At 36.9% G+C, this 13,790-nt stretch overlaps 2 protein-coding genes across 5 annotated transcripts; both read left to right on the top strand.

Moving 5' to 3' along the window:
- The first annotated feature begins 4,868 nt into the window (after positions 1–4,868).
- LOC142519369 (uncharacterized) lies at positions 4,869–7,476 on the top strand. Its single transcript, XM_075622365.1, is given in 3 exon segments — positions 4,869–5,945; positions 5,948–6,215; positions 6,803–7,476. Coding segments are annotated over 3 exon segments (810 nt in total). The 5' UTR covers positions 4,869–5,869; the 3' UTR covers positions 7,269–7,476.
- Positions 7,477–8,598: 1,122 nt separating this feature from the next.
- On the top strand, positions 8,599–12,778 carry LOC142519438 (growth-regulating factor 4-like). 4 transcript variants are annotated; one of them, XM_075622456.1, is made up of 5 exons: positions 8,599–8,920; positions 9,248–9,566; positions 10,613–10,991; positions 11,364–11,836; positions 12,435–12,778. In XM_075622456.1, the coding sequence occupies exons 2-5, from the start codon at positions 9,338–9,340 to the stop codon at positions 12,440–12,442; spliced, it is 1,089 nt and encodes a 362-aa protein (XP_075478571.1). In that variant the 5' UTR covers positions 8,599–8,920; positions 9,248–9,337; the 3' UTR covers positions 12,443–12,778. The 4 variants fall into 4 exon arrangements, with proteins under 4 accessions (XP_075478571.1, XP_075478570.1, XP_075478572.1 ...); XM_075622455.1 differs by having other exon boundaries at positions 8,599–8,931; XM_075622457.1 differs by having other exon boundaries at positions 8,599–9,044.
- The last annotated feature ends 1,012 nt before the right edge of the window (positions 12,779–13,790 follow it).

Below are 13,790 nucleotides of genomic sequence, written 5' to 3'. Positions count from 1 at the left end.
TAGGATTAGCACTCCTGATGACTTGCATGAGGGCTGAGCGGATAGCTCCCGTACCCTCGATGCTACGTGCATGGATGAGTGACGACTTGATGTTGCGTTGCTACGTTCCTGGCACGGGTGGCCATTGTTTCTGTTGTTGATGCGATTCATTTGGACTCCGTTTGGTATCCGTTATTGGTTGTTACGTTTCATGCATTGCATCGCATTTTACTTGATTTTATTTCATGTCAGTTATATTTGTCGTAATATTACTGGTTCGTCGTACTGGGGCCGACCCCTCGTTTCTTTTTGTGTTGTGGTTGTTTTTGATGTCATATCAGGTTATCCAGGAGGATTTGACGCGTCTGGTGGAGCGTCAGGTAGTAGTGCCCAGTCGTCGAGTCATGGTTGAGAGTTCCCATATATATACTATATTATGGAGTCATACATTTACCGGGGAGATGCCCCGTGTAGCTGTACTATTATTTTTACGATGTTTTGAATTAATAGTTGTGTGAACGAGCCTTGCCGGCTCTACATGTATTTAGTCCTGGCCAGTGCGGCTATAGGTTGTGAATTGATGTTATGACTTTATTTCGAGTATATAAATATTATTTGTGATGTTTTGATTTTTTTTGGGATGTCCTATGCACAAATAGGTCATGTCGAAATTTCTGTAGGCCTAAAATGGAAAATTTTAATCACTTTTGCTATTTACATTAATAAATCCTGGTTGTTTGGTCATTAATATTAATCAGGAGCACGGGCCCCCACAGTTGATATCAGAGCGTAACAGGGATATGCTCGAATTAGAGTCTAGGGCACTTGAGTCTAGACACAAATAGCATGATTGTGCATGTATTTGACTATTTGCTCTTATTTGAATTATTTGGTGTGATTTGCTTGAATTTACCTGCGTTAGAACGACTAGCTGATTAGGCATGATATGTAGTTTAGAAATTGCCTATAACTTTCTTTTACATGTTATCTGCCTGTGAATTCAATCCTCGTGTCTTGTAGAATGGAACCTGGAGGAAGAGGTATAAAAGGAAAAAAAATAGCGCAAGAATCTGAGGCGCAAAATGTTCGAGGACTTGCAGATATCATTAGAGGTAGACGTGGTTGACCTCGAGGACAAGTCGCTCAAAATGTTGAAGAAGAAGTGAACCAAGAACCTCCTCGACCTGAAAGACTTGGAGCTAGACAGGTAGCAATTGAGCAAGAAGTGGAACAGCTGACACAGAAAGTTGGAGGAATGCAGTTAATAATTTCTCAGTTCCAAGAATTACGTCCTCCAAAATTATTTGGCAACGAGAGCGGAGAAAAAGCAGCAGGCTGGCTGAAAAGTATAAATCATCTATTTAATTTGTTGGAGTATTCCCAAGATATTAGATTGAAGCTTGCCATCTACCAACTTAAAGACCGAGCACAACTCTGGTGGGAAGCCACAAAGGAAGCAATGAAGGACTCTGGTGCTTGGGATGCTTTTCGTGCTCACTTTACCCAAGAATATGCACCACCATCATATTATGCTGCTAAAGAAGAAAAGTTCAATCAGTTGGTGCATGACAATAAATCAGTGGTGGAATATGCTTCACAGTTTTCTGCTTTTTTGTCCTATGTTCCACATGTTGCTAGGAATGATCAGGCTAAACTATCACGTTTTCTGCACGGGTTGCAGCGGACTGTTCATACTTTGGTAATGACTGGATCGCCTAATACGTATATTCAAGCAGTGGAAAAGGCGAAGAAAATTGAAGCAAGTTTGCTCAGAAGAGACCCACAGCCAGGTCCATCATCTGTTTCTCAGGGATCTGGGAGTAGTATGTCAATGCCAGTGGATTTACCTCCATATCAGCCTGTACAGTCATACCAACAACCCAAACATCATAGGTACAAGACAAAAGGAAAGCAATTCAAGAAGAAGTCTCAATCTAGCTCCTCCAGTTCAGGCAGTGCACGAGGGGGAGGTTCTGTTGGGTCGTCTAGCACTGTGCATTGTGGCCGATGTGGTGGTCGACATTTTAGTTCCCAATGTGTAGGAGTTCAGGGGACTTGTCATATTTGTGGTCAGATTGGACATTACGTCAGAGTATGTCCTAATGCAGGGAGACAGCAGTTCCAGCCACAACAGTTTGGTCAAGTTCCCCATGGACCAGTCTTTAGACCATATGCTCCTACCCAATCATTTAAGTAGTCTAGTTACCCACCTCCCAGAGGTCCTATTCAGCAGCCATTTCCAGGGCCACAGCAAGCCCAAGTCCATGCTTTGACTCAGGACCAGGCTCAGGATGCACCAGGAGGAGTGATTGCAGGTATTTGTTATGTTTTTGACTATCCTGCACGCATAATGATAGACACATGAGCATCTCATTCATTTTTATCTGCTGCATTTGTTGATGAGCATGAGATTGCTACTGTTCCTTTGTTGAATACTGTGTCAGTTGCTACTCCTGCCGGTGTATATTTGATGTCCCGTTAGATAGTTTTGAACTGTGTGATTAGATTTGAGGGTAATATTATGATAACAAATATAATCAAATTAGCCATGACTGATTTTGACTGTATTCTGGGTATGGATGTGTTGACGAATTATCGAGACACTGTGGATTATTTCCATGGAGTTGTCAGATTTAGACCGTATTATGGCAGCAAATGGAATTTTTATGGTTATGATTCACAGTCTCGAATTCCATTAGTATCTGCAATGGAAATGTTCAGGTTGTTGTCAATCGGCAATGAAGGATTTTTATCTATGCTCTTGATGCAACACGGGAAGAACGATTGAAAGTTTCAGACATTCCAGTTGTCAAGGATTTTCTAGATATATTTCCTGATGAGATTCCAGGTTTTCCGCCTCAAAGAGAAATAGATCTTAGCATTGAATTGATGCCATGGACAAATCCTATTTCTAGAGCACCATATCGTTTAGCCCCGACAGAGTTGAAAGAACTCAAAGAACAGCTTCAGGATTTACTGGAAAAAGGCTATATCAGACCCAGTATGTCGCCTTGGGGAGCTCCAGTATTGTTTGTAAAGAAGAAAGACGGAACGATGAGAATGTGCATCGATTATCGGCAGTTAAACCGGGCTACTGTGAAGAATAAGTATCATCTGCCGCGTATTGATGACCTATTTGATCAGTTGCAGGGCTTCTATGTATTCCAAGATTGATCTTCGTTCCGGATACCATCAGCTTAAAGTCCGAGAGGAAGATGTTCCTAAGACAGCATTTCGGACACGTTATGGACACTATGAATTCCTGGTAGTGCCGTTTGGTTTGAATAATGCTCCAGCGGTTTTTATGGATTTAATGAATCGTGTATTCCGGGAATTCATAGATAAATTTGTGATCGTATTTATTGATGACATCTTGATTTATTCCAAGTCAAAGAAAGAGCTATGAAAAAAATTTGAAATTAGTTCTCCAAACACTCAGAGAAGCGCAATTGTATGCCAAATTTTCTAAGTGTGAGTTCTGGTTGGATAGAGTTTTATTTTTAGGCCATGTTATATCCGCACAAGGAGTATCTATTGATCCTGGTAAAGTTGAAGCTATTATCAACTGGCCTATACTAACAAATGTGTTAGAGATTCGAAGCTTTTTGGGATTAGCTGGGTATTATAGGCGTTTCATTGAGGGATTTTCTAGAATAGCTAGGCCTATGATCCAGTTGACACAGAAAGATCGACATTTTGTATGGAGTACCGAATGTGAGTCTAGCTTCCAGACTTTAAAAGAAAAGTTGACCACAGCTCCAATGTTAGCTTTGCCTTCAGGCTCAGGTGGATTTTTTGTTTGTACAGATGCCTCTTTAAATGGACTGGGTTGTGTTTTGATGCAAAATGGACGAGTGATTGCGTATGCATCTTGTCAGCTGAAACCACATGAGACTCGATATCCAGTTCATGATTTGGAGTTAGCTGCCATTGTATTTGCATTAAAAATATGACGTCATTATCTGTACGGAGAACAATTTGTGATTTATTCTGATCATAAGAGTCTGAAGTATCAATTCACACAATCTGATTTGAATATGAGACAACGTCGATGGTTAGAATTGCTTAAAGACTTTGATTGTGAAAATTTCGATATATAACAAAGATATGTTTTGTGATTCAATAAGACATAAATAAAATTTAAAATATATATTTACTATATTATTTAAATTAAATAATCTATTTAAATGATATTTATTTGATTTACGTATTTTTAAATATTTTTCCAAAATTTTCAATTTATATTAATTTTTAAAAAATATACACGATGTGACCGTTCCATGAAATGTCATGAGAACTGGAACGGTGACCTCTACGATGGTCTCCGCGACCACGATTGCGAACCATGCCTTCCACCTCCCCGTTTGGTTGGGAGAACGGAAATTTCCCGTCTTAATTGAAAATTTTAAATCTGATATTATGATTATAATGAGAATTATGGGTTTTTTGTGACAAATAGTTTATTTTGTCACCATTTAAAACTAGAAAGATGGATAATTATTTTCTTATACTAAAAGATATCAAGATAAATAGAAGTCCAAAAATAAAATATGATGACTAGTGGTATCTATAGTTTTGAAATTAATTTAATAGTATTTATAAAATAAATTCTTGTTATACGGTCTCATGAGTCAATTTTTTGAGACATGTCATGGAAAATATTAATCTTTAATGTAAAAAATATTATGTTTTATTATAAATATGGATAAAATTGATATATATCATAATAAAAATAAGTGAAACAATTTCATAAGACATCTAATTTTATTTTTATTTTTTCTTTAAAAAAAGGCAACATGCGACATGAACATCACATGGTGGTTTACATGCAACAGTGGAGACAGATCTAATGATTCCTAAATAATTAGCCGTCTTTATGTCTGCTCTACCTGTCTACCATGTTTAGCACTTTAACCCCATTAACTTTCTTTGATCCCCATCAATACAAAATTCTTAAAAAGATTATTAGTTTCATGAAAAAATTCGATTTTTTTCTAAAAGATTCTTTTCCCATGTGGATTTGATCACAATATGAACACTTATCTTCTTTCTTTTCTCTCTTTCAGTCGTTTTTAGACTGAATTAGCCGAAATTCACACAGATATGTGAAAACTGTGAGCTAAAATTGCGTTGAGCCGTTGTGGCAACAATCGGATATATAATGTGATTTTACTTGCAGTGCATTTTCCTATTATTGTTGTTTCGCAAACGTATCGAGTCCGCAGTCCCCGTTGAACATATTTTAGCTTTGAATGAACCGTCGCCATAGAGATCTGGGCTTGGTGGTTGAATTTTTTGACTGTTTTTTTTTATTGGTCGTTTGGTTAATCTCATTGTTGACTTTTATTTTTGTCTAACGTTTTCAAAGTTTGAGAAGATTCGGAATTTTGAAAATTGCACCGAGAGGAATAATTTGGTTTACCAAACTTCATCGACTTCTTATTCTCTTCATTGCAATAATTTTTTTCTTCAGCTACGAGATAGATTTGATCGAGAAAGTACTTCCGTGGTTGGTTTTTCAAGAAACTGTCGGCTACTCGGCTATTAAAAATTTGATAAAATATTCTGTGGACAGGTGTTCAGATTTTCATTTTTTTTGGTTCGTGCTAGTGAGTTGCAGACAGGGAGAGAGGAGAGGGGGAGAGTAGTGGGGTGACTCACTAAGCGTAATAGTGTTGGCTCCGAAGAATAGTATCAGAAAGTATGCCGTGAAAAAGGGAGAACACACTTTCTTGGATTTGTTGGCACTCTGTTTTTTTTTAAGGTTTTATGTTTTTATAGGAAAGGGTTGTTTCTTGATTTGGTTCATATAGCTTGAAAAGTGAATTCTTGATTTCTTAAGAACTGGAGTAACCAGAAAATCTTGGTGTTGATTTAGTTCACCAAAAAGATGGGTTCTTTTCCAGGGCATGTTCTACCCGGGACATTGTTTTTTGTTGTTGGAATGTGGCATATTTGGTGCTCAATAGTAGGTATGTGTCGAATCCCAAATCGTTTCAGGTCAGAGTTTGGAATCCTGTTCCAGGTTTTGAGGGGAGGTTCAAGTATTTGGAGCTTTACATTATTGCAATTGGAGGCTTCATTGATCTATGCATTGAATTTTTGTTTTCAACCCATCTCAAGATCTTCGTTCATGGAGTCTTGAATCCTTCTCATATGAACAATTTTGAGCACTCTGGAATGCTACTAATGTTCTTCATCTTCGGTATCATTACACTTCTCTCAGAGAAAACAAGGTGATTACTTCTTTGCTGTTTTCGTATCGGTTACTTCCAAGTAAGGTTAAAATTTTCCAGAAAATCTTAATCCAATTGTAAAAGGATTCAAGAAATGGGATGGGTTTATGTTTTCTGCATTCTTACAAACCTCAAGTAGCCTTAATCCACGTCTGTCCTTCCGTGAAAAAAGTAACAACTAACAAGTAGCTGGATGTTTTAGAGGATCTTTTAACAAACTCAAATTGATATTCGGTCTTCAAACGAACTTGAGGTGATGATGGAGACTAGATAAGAACATATCAAGGCAACTGTCACTTAGGATTTTGTTACTTCATGTGATTATTGCAATTGCAGTTACTTTATCATCCTGACCGGCATGACGGATTCAATAGAAGAGACAGGTTAAAATGAAGAAGTTGAAGTTTTATGTATAGTTTACTAAACTTGCTGGTTGTGCTTTTTCGATAACTTTTCAGTCGCCCAATCTCGCCCCGCGGCGTTCCATCTTATCCCATTTTCATGAATTCATTCTTCTGCACGTACTAACATACATTGATGTGAAATTTGTCAACAATATGATTAAAGGATGTTTACTTCTTTGTCAGCTATCTTCCCCTTCCAGAAGGTGCATTATGCTTCATCGCCTCAGCAGCGTTCACTGCAGAATATCTTCTGTTCTACTTCCACTCGACCACGCACAAGGGACTCGAGGGATATTATCATTTTATCCTTGTCGTCCTTATTGGTGTGTGTATACTATCCACGGTCGCTGGCGCCCTCGTGCCAGCCAGTTTTCCAGTGGATTTATGCAGTTGCATAGCCATAGCTCTTCAAGGCCTTTGGTTCTATCAAACGGCGTTCACCCTTTACGGCTCAATGATGCCGGAGGGTTGTCGCCTTAAAGAGAGCGAAATAGAATGTCATTCGACAGAGCACGAAATTCGTGGCGAGATGCTTGCAAATTTCCAGCTATTCGTATTGGTCTTTGGAGTTCTTGTCTTTGTTTCAGGGGCGTGTATCTATAACGAGCAAAGATTTCGCCATTCGAGTCTCACGAATTCAGAAGAATAATGGTAAGTATGTTAGACGAGATTTCATTTGTCTGGTGTTGGTTTTTTTTTTTTTCCAATTGATCAGTGAGAGTGATGATCATAGATAAAATTCATCTGATTTTTTAGGTAAATTTTTTTATTTATATTTGGTATTTGATTTGTAGTTTCAGAGGTATGCATCAATGTAAATCAGGGATGATTCAAAATTGTAGTCTTCTATTTTTCCACCTAAAGAGTCACTTTTCATACATGAATTATATTAAATTAAAATAATGATACAACTAAAAAGTCGATTTTATCATTAATCTAAATTGTTTTTAAATCCAACTATCGTTGCTAAATTATAACTATATTTTTTCAAGGTTGTGATTTTGAATCATGGTAAATTAGATTCATATTCTTTGCATCATAGAGTATGTCTCTTGTGAGACATACTCATTTATCTATGAGACGGGTCAACCTTACCGATATTCACAATAAAAAATAATATTTTTTCATGAATAACTCAAATAAAAGATATGTCTCACAAAATACGACATGTGAGATCATCTCACGTAAGTTTTTACCTGCATCATAATATCAGCTCAATTGATACATAATATATAATAAAGTAATATTATGTTTTTTAACTATCAAAAGTAATGTTTATATATTAAAAAAAAAGTTTTGATAGCATATATCCCATATTTATTAGGTAGACAAACAAGATCACAAGTCGTCAGCTGACAATTAAAGTCGGGTTGGCATTTTGTGTCCAATTTGGAATACCAAAAGGCTTACATACTATGCTCATCACACAATCACATGTTGTGTCACATCATTGGACCACAATCCAAATCCCACCATGATTTCTTTAAAAAAAAATATGTATTTATTTATTATATCATATTTATAAAAATGTTTTTCTAAGGTTATGATTATATATATATATATACAAAAGCAAATTGTATAAGGTTATGAATGAAATCCCTGAGAAATGAGACATGGGAGAATGATCGATTTTATAAAAAGAATTTTGAGAATTTCTAAATTTATTTATTATACAAGAGAGTAATACATCATTTGCTTGTATACGTAGAATCCAGTAAACTCTTGTGAAGCGGTTTTATAAGTTAATTTTGTAATATGGATATTTGATCTGATATAACTCATTAAAAATATTAATTTTTATGTCGAAATATTAATTTTTCTTGGATATATAAATTGAATCGATACGTGTGTCACGGATATCATTTCACAAGAAAGTTATTATATGTATAATTAGAACCAAATTTCATTTTAAAAAAAGAGACCAAAAATTTTTATTTATAGTGGCATAATAATTCTGCACCCTACCCACCATCCAGTCCTTGGGTTTGCTCCCCACCGCCACTTTTGCTCCCTGTAATATCAGCGTCATACAACAAAGCTCGAAGCTTTATCCCAAACCCGACCCCATTTCCACCTTCACTCGCCTGAGAAAATGCCGCCATAATTGTACTGTGCTGTTTTATTGCAACTCTCAGATTCTCAGACTGCATCAGTTGCAGTTAAAAACCAATACTTTTTCTTCCTTTCACTACCTTTTCTCTCTTCTTTGTTCTGAATTCCACCTCCATGTTTGGCCAAACCCTAGATCTGTCTATCATTTAGCTGAAAACCGTCTGTCCCTCTGTGAATAACCCAGTGCAGGTTTTGAGTTCGTGCGTCTCTTTGTCTCTCTCTGTTTTTTTCGAAATTTTTTGCGGTTGGAGCTATTTTTGAAATCCCAGTGTGGCTTTTTCACGAACAATTTATTTGCATGCGCTTCTTTTTGGTTTGTTGTTCTCTTATCTGGTATCTGCTTTTATGGCAAGCGAGAGCAAAAACATTTTGAAACCCCTTTTTACCATCAGAAATTTTTTTAGAGAGAGAAAAAGTAAGAAACAAAACGGAAAGTTAGACACTTGCTTCTGCATGTATGGATTTCGTGGTTGGGATTGCGTTGATTAACTGTTGTTGTCTTCATTCTGAATGCAGATACCGTGAGAACTTATGTAACTGAAGTAATTCGTGGGTCACGGCTAAAAGAGGTCGAAAACGAAATTTGAGTAGAGAGGAGGTAAAAAGATGAGTGGAACAGCATCCACATCTACGGCAGTTAGGGTGGGGGGAGGGGCGGAGGTAGGTTATGGTGGATATAGGCCACCTTTCACTGCTATGCAGTGGCAGGAGCTGGAGCACCAAACCATGATATACAAGTACCTGGTGGCTGGCCTTCCAATCCCACCGGACCTTGTCATGCCTATTCGTCGCAGTTTCGAGTTGATTTCTGCTAGTTTATTCCACCACCCTTCTTGTAAGCATCTCTACCTTTTTTATCTATTGCACACTTATTTGTACAATTATGTTCATGATGCACACTGTGAAATGGGTGTTGTCTTGTTTTCTTTGTAGGAATATAAAACAATCTCTCAAAAAAATTATTAAGCTGTGGTTGATTGGTATCTTATCAGTATAGGAAGTGAAGCTACCTGTGATTACTGGTAAATGTTTGTGTAGAATTAACAGGTCTGTCGGCAGGATTCTTATCTGTTACTGCGCTTGTGCCTATAATACTTGAACTGGCGTTTGTGTTTGTGGAAGTGTATGTGATCTTGGCAATCTGTATCATATGATTGAAGGGTTTAATGTTTTTGGAGTTTGTATTTGCGTGTATTTGTCTTTCTGATGCCTTCTCTGAAAAATAACATTTAAAATTGATTAGTTTAACTAGATGAAACAACCCGTGACGGATCGGATCAACTATCCTAAGTGTAGGATCGAATAAATCACAAGGGTTATTCGAATGGCCTGAGGATTTATCCGATGGTATACAATGGGTCACATATGATTTTTCATGTGTGACTATAGACCACATGAAAAATCATATATGACTCATACTACGCCATTGGATCAACAATAAGGGAAATTCTCTAAGTGTAGGATCGAATAAATCGCAAGTGGGATGATACTACTTGCTCTAGTATCAACTTGTGCGGAAGAATATCTATGTTTGTAAATCTGTTTTTTGGGGGATCTGTCGGTCATGTTCGTGTGCAACAAAATTAGATTGAGTATTTGAAGGTAAGATCCATGTACAAAAGAATCATCTTTCTAATTGAAGGGTAATGTTATTAGACGTGGCATTTTTGTACAGTTAATCTTTACTTCGTCATTTTAATTTATTTCATTTTCTTGGATTTTCAATTTTTCATAACTCCATTAAGATTGTGTGTCAGCTTTAGTGCAGATGTTTCTAATGTAACTCTATACTAACTGCATATTCTCGAACTGTAAAATGAAAAATCTTGTTTTTCATCTATGTTTTTCACTTTGGACTCGAAGTTGGTATTTGTCACGCAGTGGGCTATTGTTCCTATTACGGGAAGAAGTTTGATCCCGAGCCCGGGAGATGCCGAAGGACAGATGGAAAGAAGTGGAGGTGCTCCAAAGACGCACATCCAGACTCAAAATATTGTGAGCGGCACATGCACCGAGGCCGCAACCGTTCAAGAAAGCCTGTGGAATGTCAATCTACTTCCCAGTCCTTGTCAACTTCATTGTCTCAAATCTCGACTGGGAGCAGTAGTAACGGTGGAAGCTTCCAAGGAAGCAGCAGTGCAAGCTTTCAAAACATACCACCTTACTCTGCTGTTAATTCAGATGGATCGTCTCTTGGTAGAAATTTGGCAAAGCTGCAGATGGAATCCATGCCATATGGGATCAATAACAAGGAGTTCAGGTACTTCTACCGAATGAGCTGTTACATTTGTGTACTTGTTTCTCTCATTTTCCAGCCTTTGTTAAAATGTGATAGAATACCTGCAAAGAGTTTTTGGTGGGTTCCACATGTATGGGAATTTAAAAGGTTGTAATCTTTGGTAAACTACTAATCAAATGCTAATCAGATAAGGATAAAGAACAAAGGGAAAAATGAAGCAAATCTTTACTTGAATTTAGGGGGTTCTGTGTTATCAAAAGGATGTGGTTTGGTAATACTTATTGGGGTTCTTCAGATTAGTTGTAAAATCTAGAAAACCACCCTTTTTCCTTTCTAATTCCACTCTTTATTTTCTTGCCTCTTCTCGATTATTAGCATAAGTTGAATGTGCAGGTATATACATGGACTGAATTCTGATGCCAATGATAGTAGTTTCTCAGCAGAAGCTTCTGGAAGTGTCGGAAATTTAGGCTTGGGCCCTAGCTCAGGTTGCAGCAATTGGCATTTCATACCTTCTCAAGTTTCCTCGAGCCCCTGCTTAAAACAAAATTCTGATTCCCCATTTATGGATGATTCCTCTTCCCAACAAAACATGCTTCGTGCTTTTGAACCCATTGATTCGACCATGCCAAAACAGCTGCTGAAAGACTCGTTTTTTGGCTGTGAGATTAGTTCAGCAGGTCCAGTACAACATGAGCAGCTTCCAGTGCATCCTTTCTTCAATGAGTGGCCTACTACTAAGGAATCATGGTCCAATTTCCACGATGATGGATCCAGCAAAAATGTCTTTTCATCCACTCAGCTGTCCATCTCAATTCCCCGTGCATCTCGTGATGTTTCTCCAATGAGTGATTACTCCCCTAAAGGTTAGTCGCAATAATTATCATGCTTGGAATTTCAAGAAAATTCTTAGCTGGACCAGCAGTTCTCGAAATAAGCTATACTTCGAATTCTTGATTTTTGCACATCATCCCAGTTACTTGGTTTTGCCGGAGCAAGACCACAGGGCAGCACAATGATAAACTGGGTCGAGTTCACTTTGAGTTTGAATTTGAGACTGATCAGTTTGGTATAAAAGCTGGCATTATAGCATGAGCTTGCTAACCTAGGCAATTTCATTTAGAAATATTGATAAATATAGTGAAGCTGAGCACAATTTAAGAATTGAATAATCTCGAGATGACTTGATTCATTTGCGCGTGTAGTGAGGCGTGTTTTAGCCAAAAATAAGCTCAAAATTTGTCCTAGAATCAATCTACTGAATGTAATCATTAGCAAGGGCTATGCGTTGTGATCTTGATTTTGCCCCAGAATCCAAACTGCATGATGGCGCCCTGTGTGACGAAGAACATGGAGATATAGATTTACATTGAAGCTAAAAATGATCTCAATATCTTGTCATAGCATCAAATCACCGAATATAAACATCCTAAAATTTTGTGTTTCTTCTTTTTTGGCGCACAGATGCGTGAAGACGGTTGAACGATAAATTCCCGGTCAGTTCTCTCTACGTGTTGATTGTTTTATGGCATGCTGATGATGCTTGAGCGGGTGGTTTTAAGAATGATGAATGCCGGTCTTTGACCTGAGCTGTATGAGGCATAAACTTCGGGTCGGTTCTTTCTGTGTTGATTGTAGTCTGTTTCAAGAACTGATGCTTGTTTTTTTCGCATTTCGTGCACCATGTAAGTCGTTGACTAGATATCTAATAGTCCATTGTCTTTGTTATTCCTTGTTTATATGTTGTGAACTGATGCTGGATACATGCTCGGATTCCGCATCTTGAATAAAGGTATCTGGTTAGTCTTTGTCCTGAGGTCTCATAATGTTGTTTTGGTAGCCTTAAGGTGTATTTAAACTTTGACTTCTATCCAGTATTGACATATACTAGCAATCACACAAATACGCGAGGCGTGTGTAAAATAATATATAAATATTATGAAAGATATATACGTCATTAATATTTATTTTAAAACATTTAGTTTAGTTAAGCTAAAATGAAGTTTGTAAGTGTATCTAGGTTTTTCCCGTATTTAAAATTAATTTTACATAAAAATTCTTGTTAGACAATACTACGGGTTAGTTTTGTGAAACATATCTTCAATTTTTTTATGTCAAAAATATTATTTTTTATTTTAGTTATAGGTCAGATCGATACATATAAGACCAGAAGATTTATATCTAATTTTGTAGACCGTGACATCGATTGACATTATGATATCTATTTTCAAAAATTATAGTGTGATAGACAATGTTTTAAATATATTAATATATTAAGTTCATAGTTAAATATATAATATGCCAAATTCATCAACATGGTATATGAGAACTCCAACTGCAAAATAGAGATCGAAACTTTAATAATTTCAGTTTGTAGTAAATTAACTCAATTCATAGCCTGGAATCCCATGAAGCATGGAAGGAAAAATGAGTCTTCCTGTTGATTTCAACAGTTGGCATCTGAATATGGCAACCAATTATAAGAAATTTTCACTTGCATATCATCATTATTTGAAGGTGCGTGAACTTAGAACTATAAAATCTCTATCTTTTAATGCAAGTTTTTTGAAATGACATCCATCATTTGAAATAGCGAGTCCACCTTCAAAATAGCCAAAAAAGGACAAGGTTGTCATCATATTTAGAGGATGGTCGGGACCAATCTCTTAGAAGATCTTGGAATGCTTTTTATTTATAGAAATATTATTCTTAAGTTATACTGATCATCCAAGTATCAATAAAGTTTATTCTCGTCATTTCATAATATATGATATCTTACATAGGCTTGGGAGGCATGAGGCCCCAACTTCATATCTCAAA

Source organism: Primulina tabacum, chromosome 11 (assembly GCF_025594145.1).
Source record: "Primulina tabacum isolate GXHZ01 chromosome 11, ASM2559414v2, whole genome shotgun sequence".
Lineage (NCBI taxonomy): Eukaryota > Viridiplantae > Streptophyta > Magnoliopsida > Lamiales > Gesneriaceae > Primulina > Primulina tabacum.
The sequence above is the reverse complement of the archived record's forward strand: the minus strand, read 5'-3'. Positions and strand labels throughout refer to the sequence as shown.

What these genes read in the sequence shown, in the direction of transcription:
- LOC142519438 (XM_075622456.1), top strand. Translation starts at nt 9,338, where the DNA reads ATGAGTGGAACAGCATCCACATCTACGGCAGTTAGGGTGGGGGGAGGG. An exon ending in TTTATTCCACCACCCTTCTT is followed by an intron (nt 9,567 to 10,612) that starts GTAAGCATCTCT and finishes TTTGTCACGCAG; the next exon opens with TGGGCTATTGTTCCTATTAC. An exon ending in ATCAATAACAAGGAGTTCAG is followed by an intron (nt 10,992 to 11,363) that starts GTACTTCTACCG and finishes TTGAATGTGCAG; the next exon opens with GTATATACATGGACTGAATT.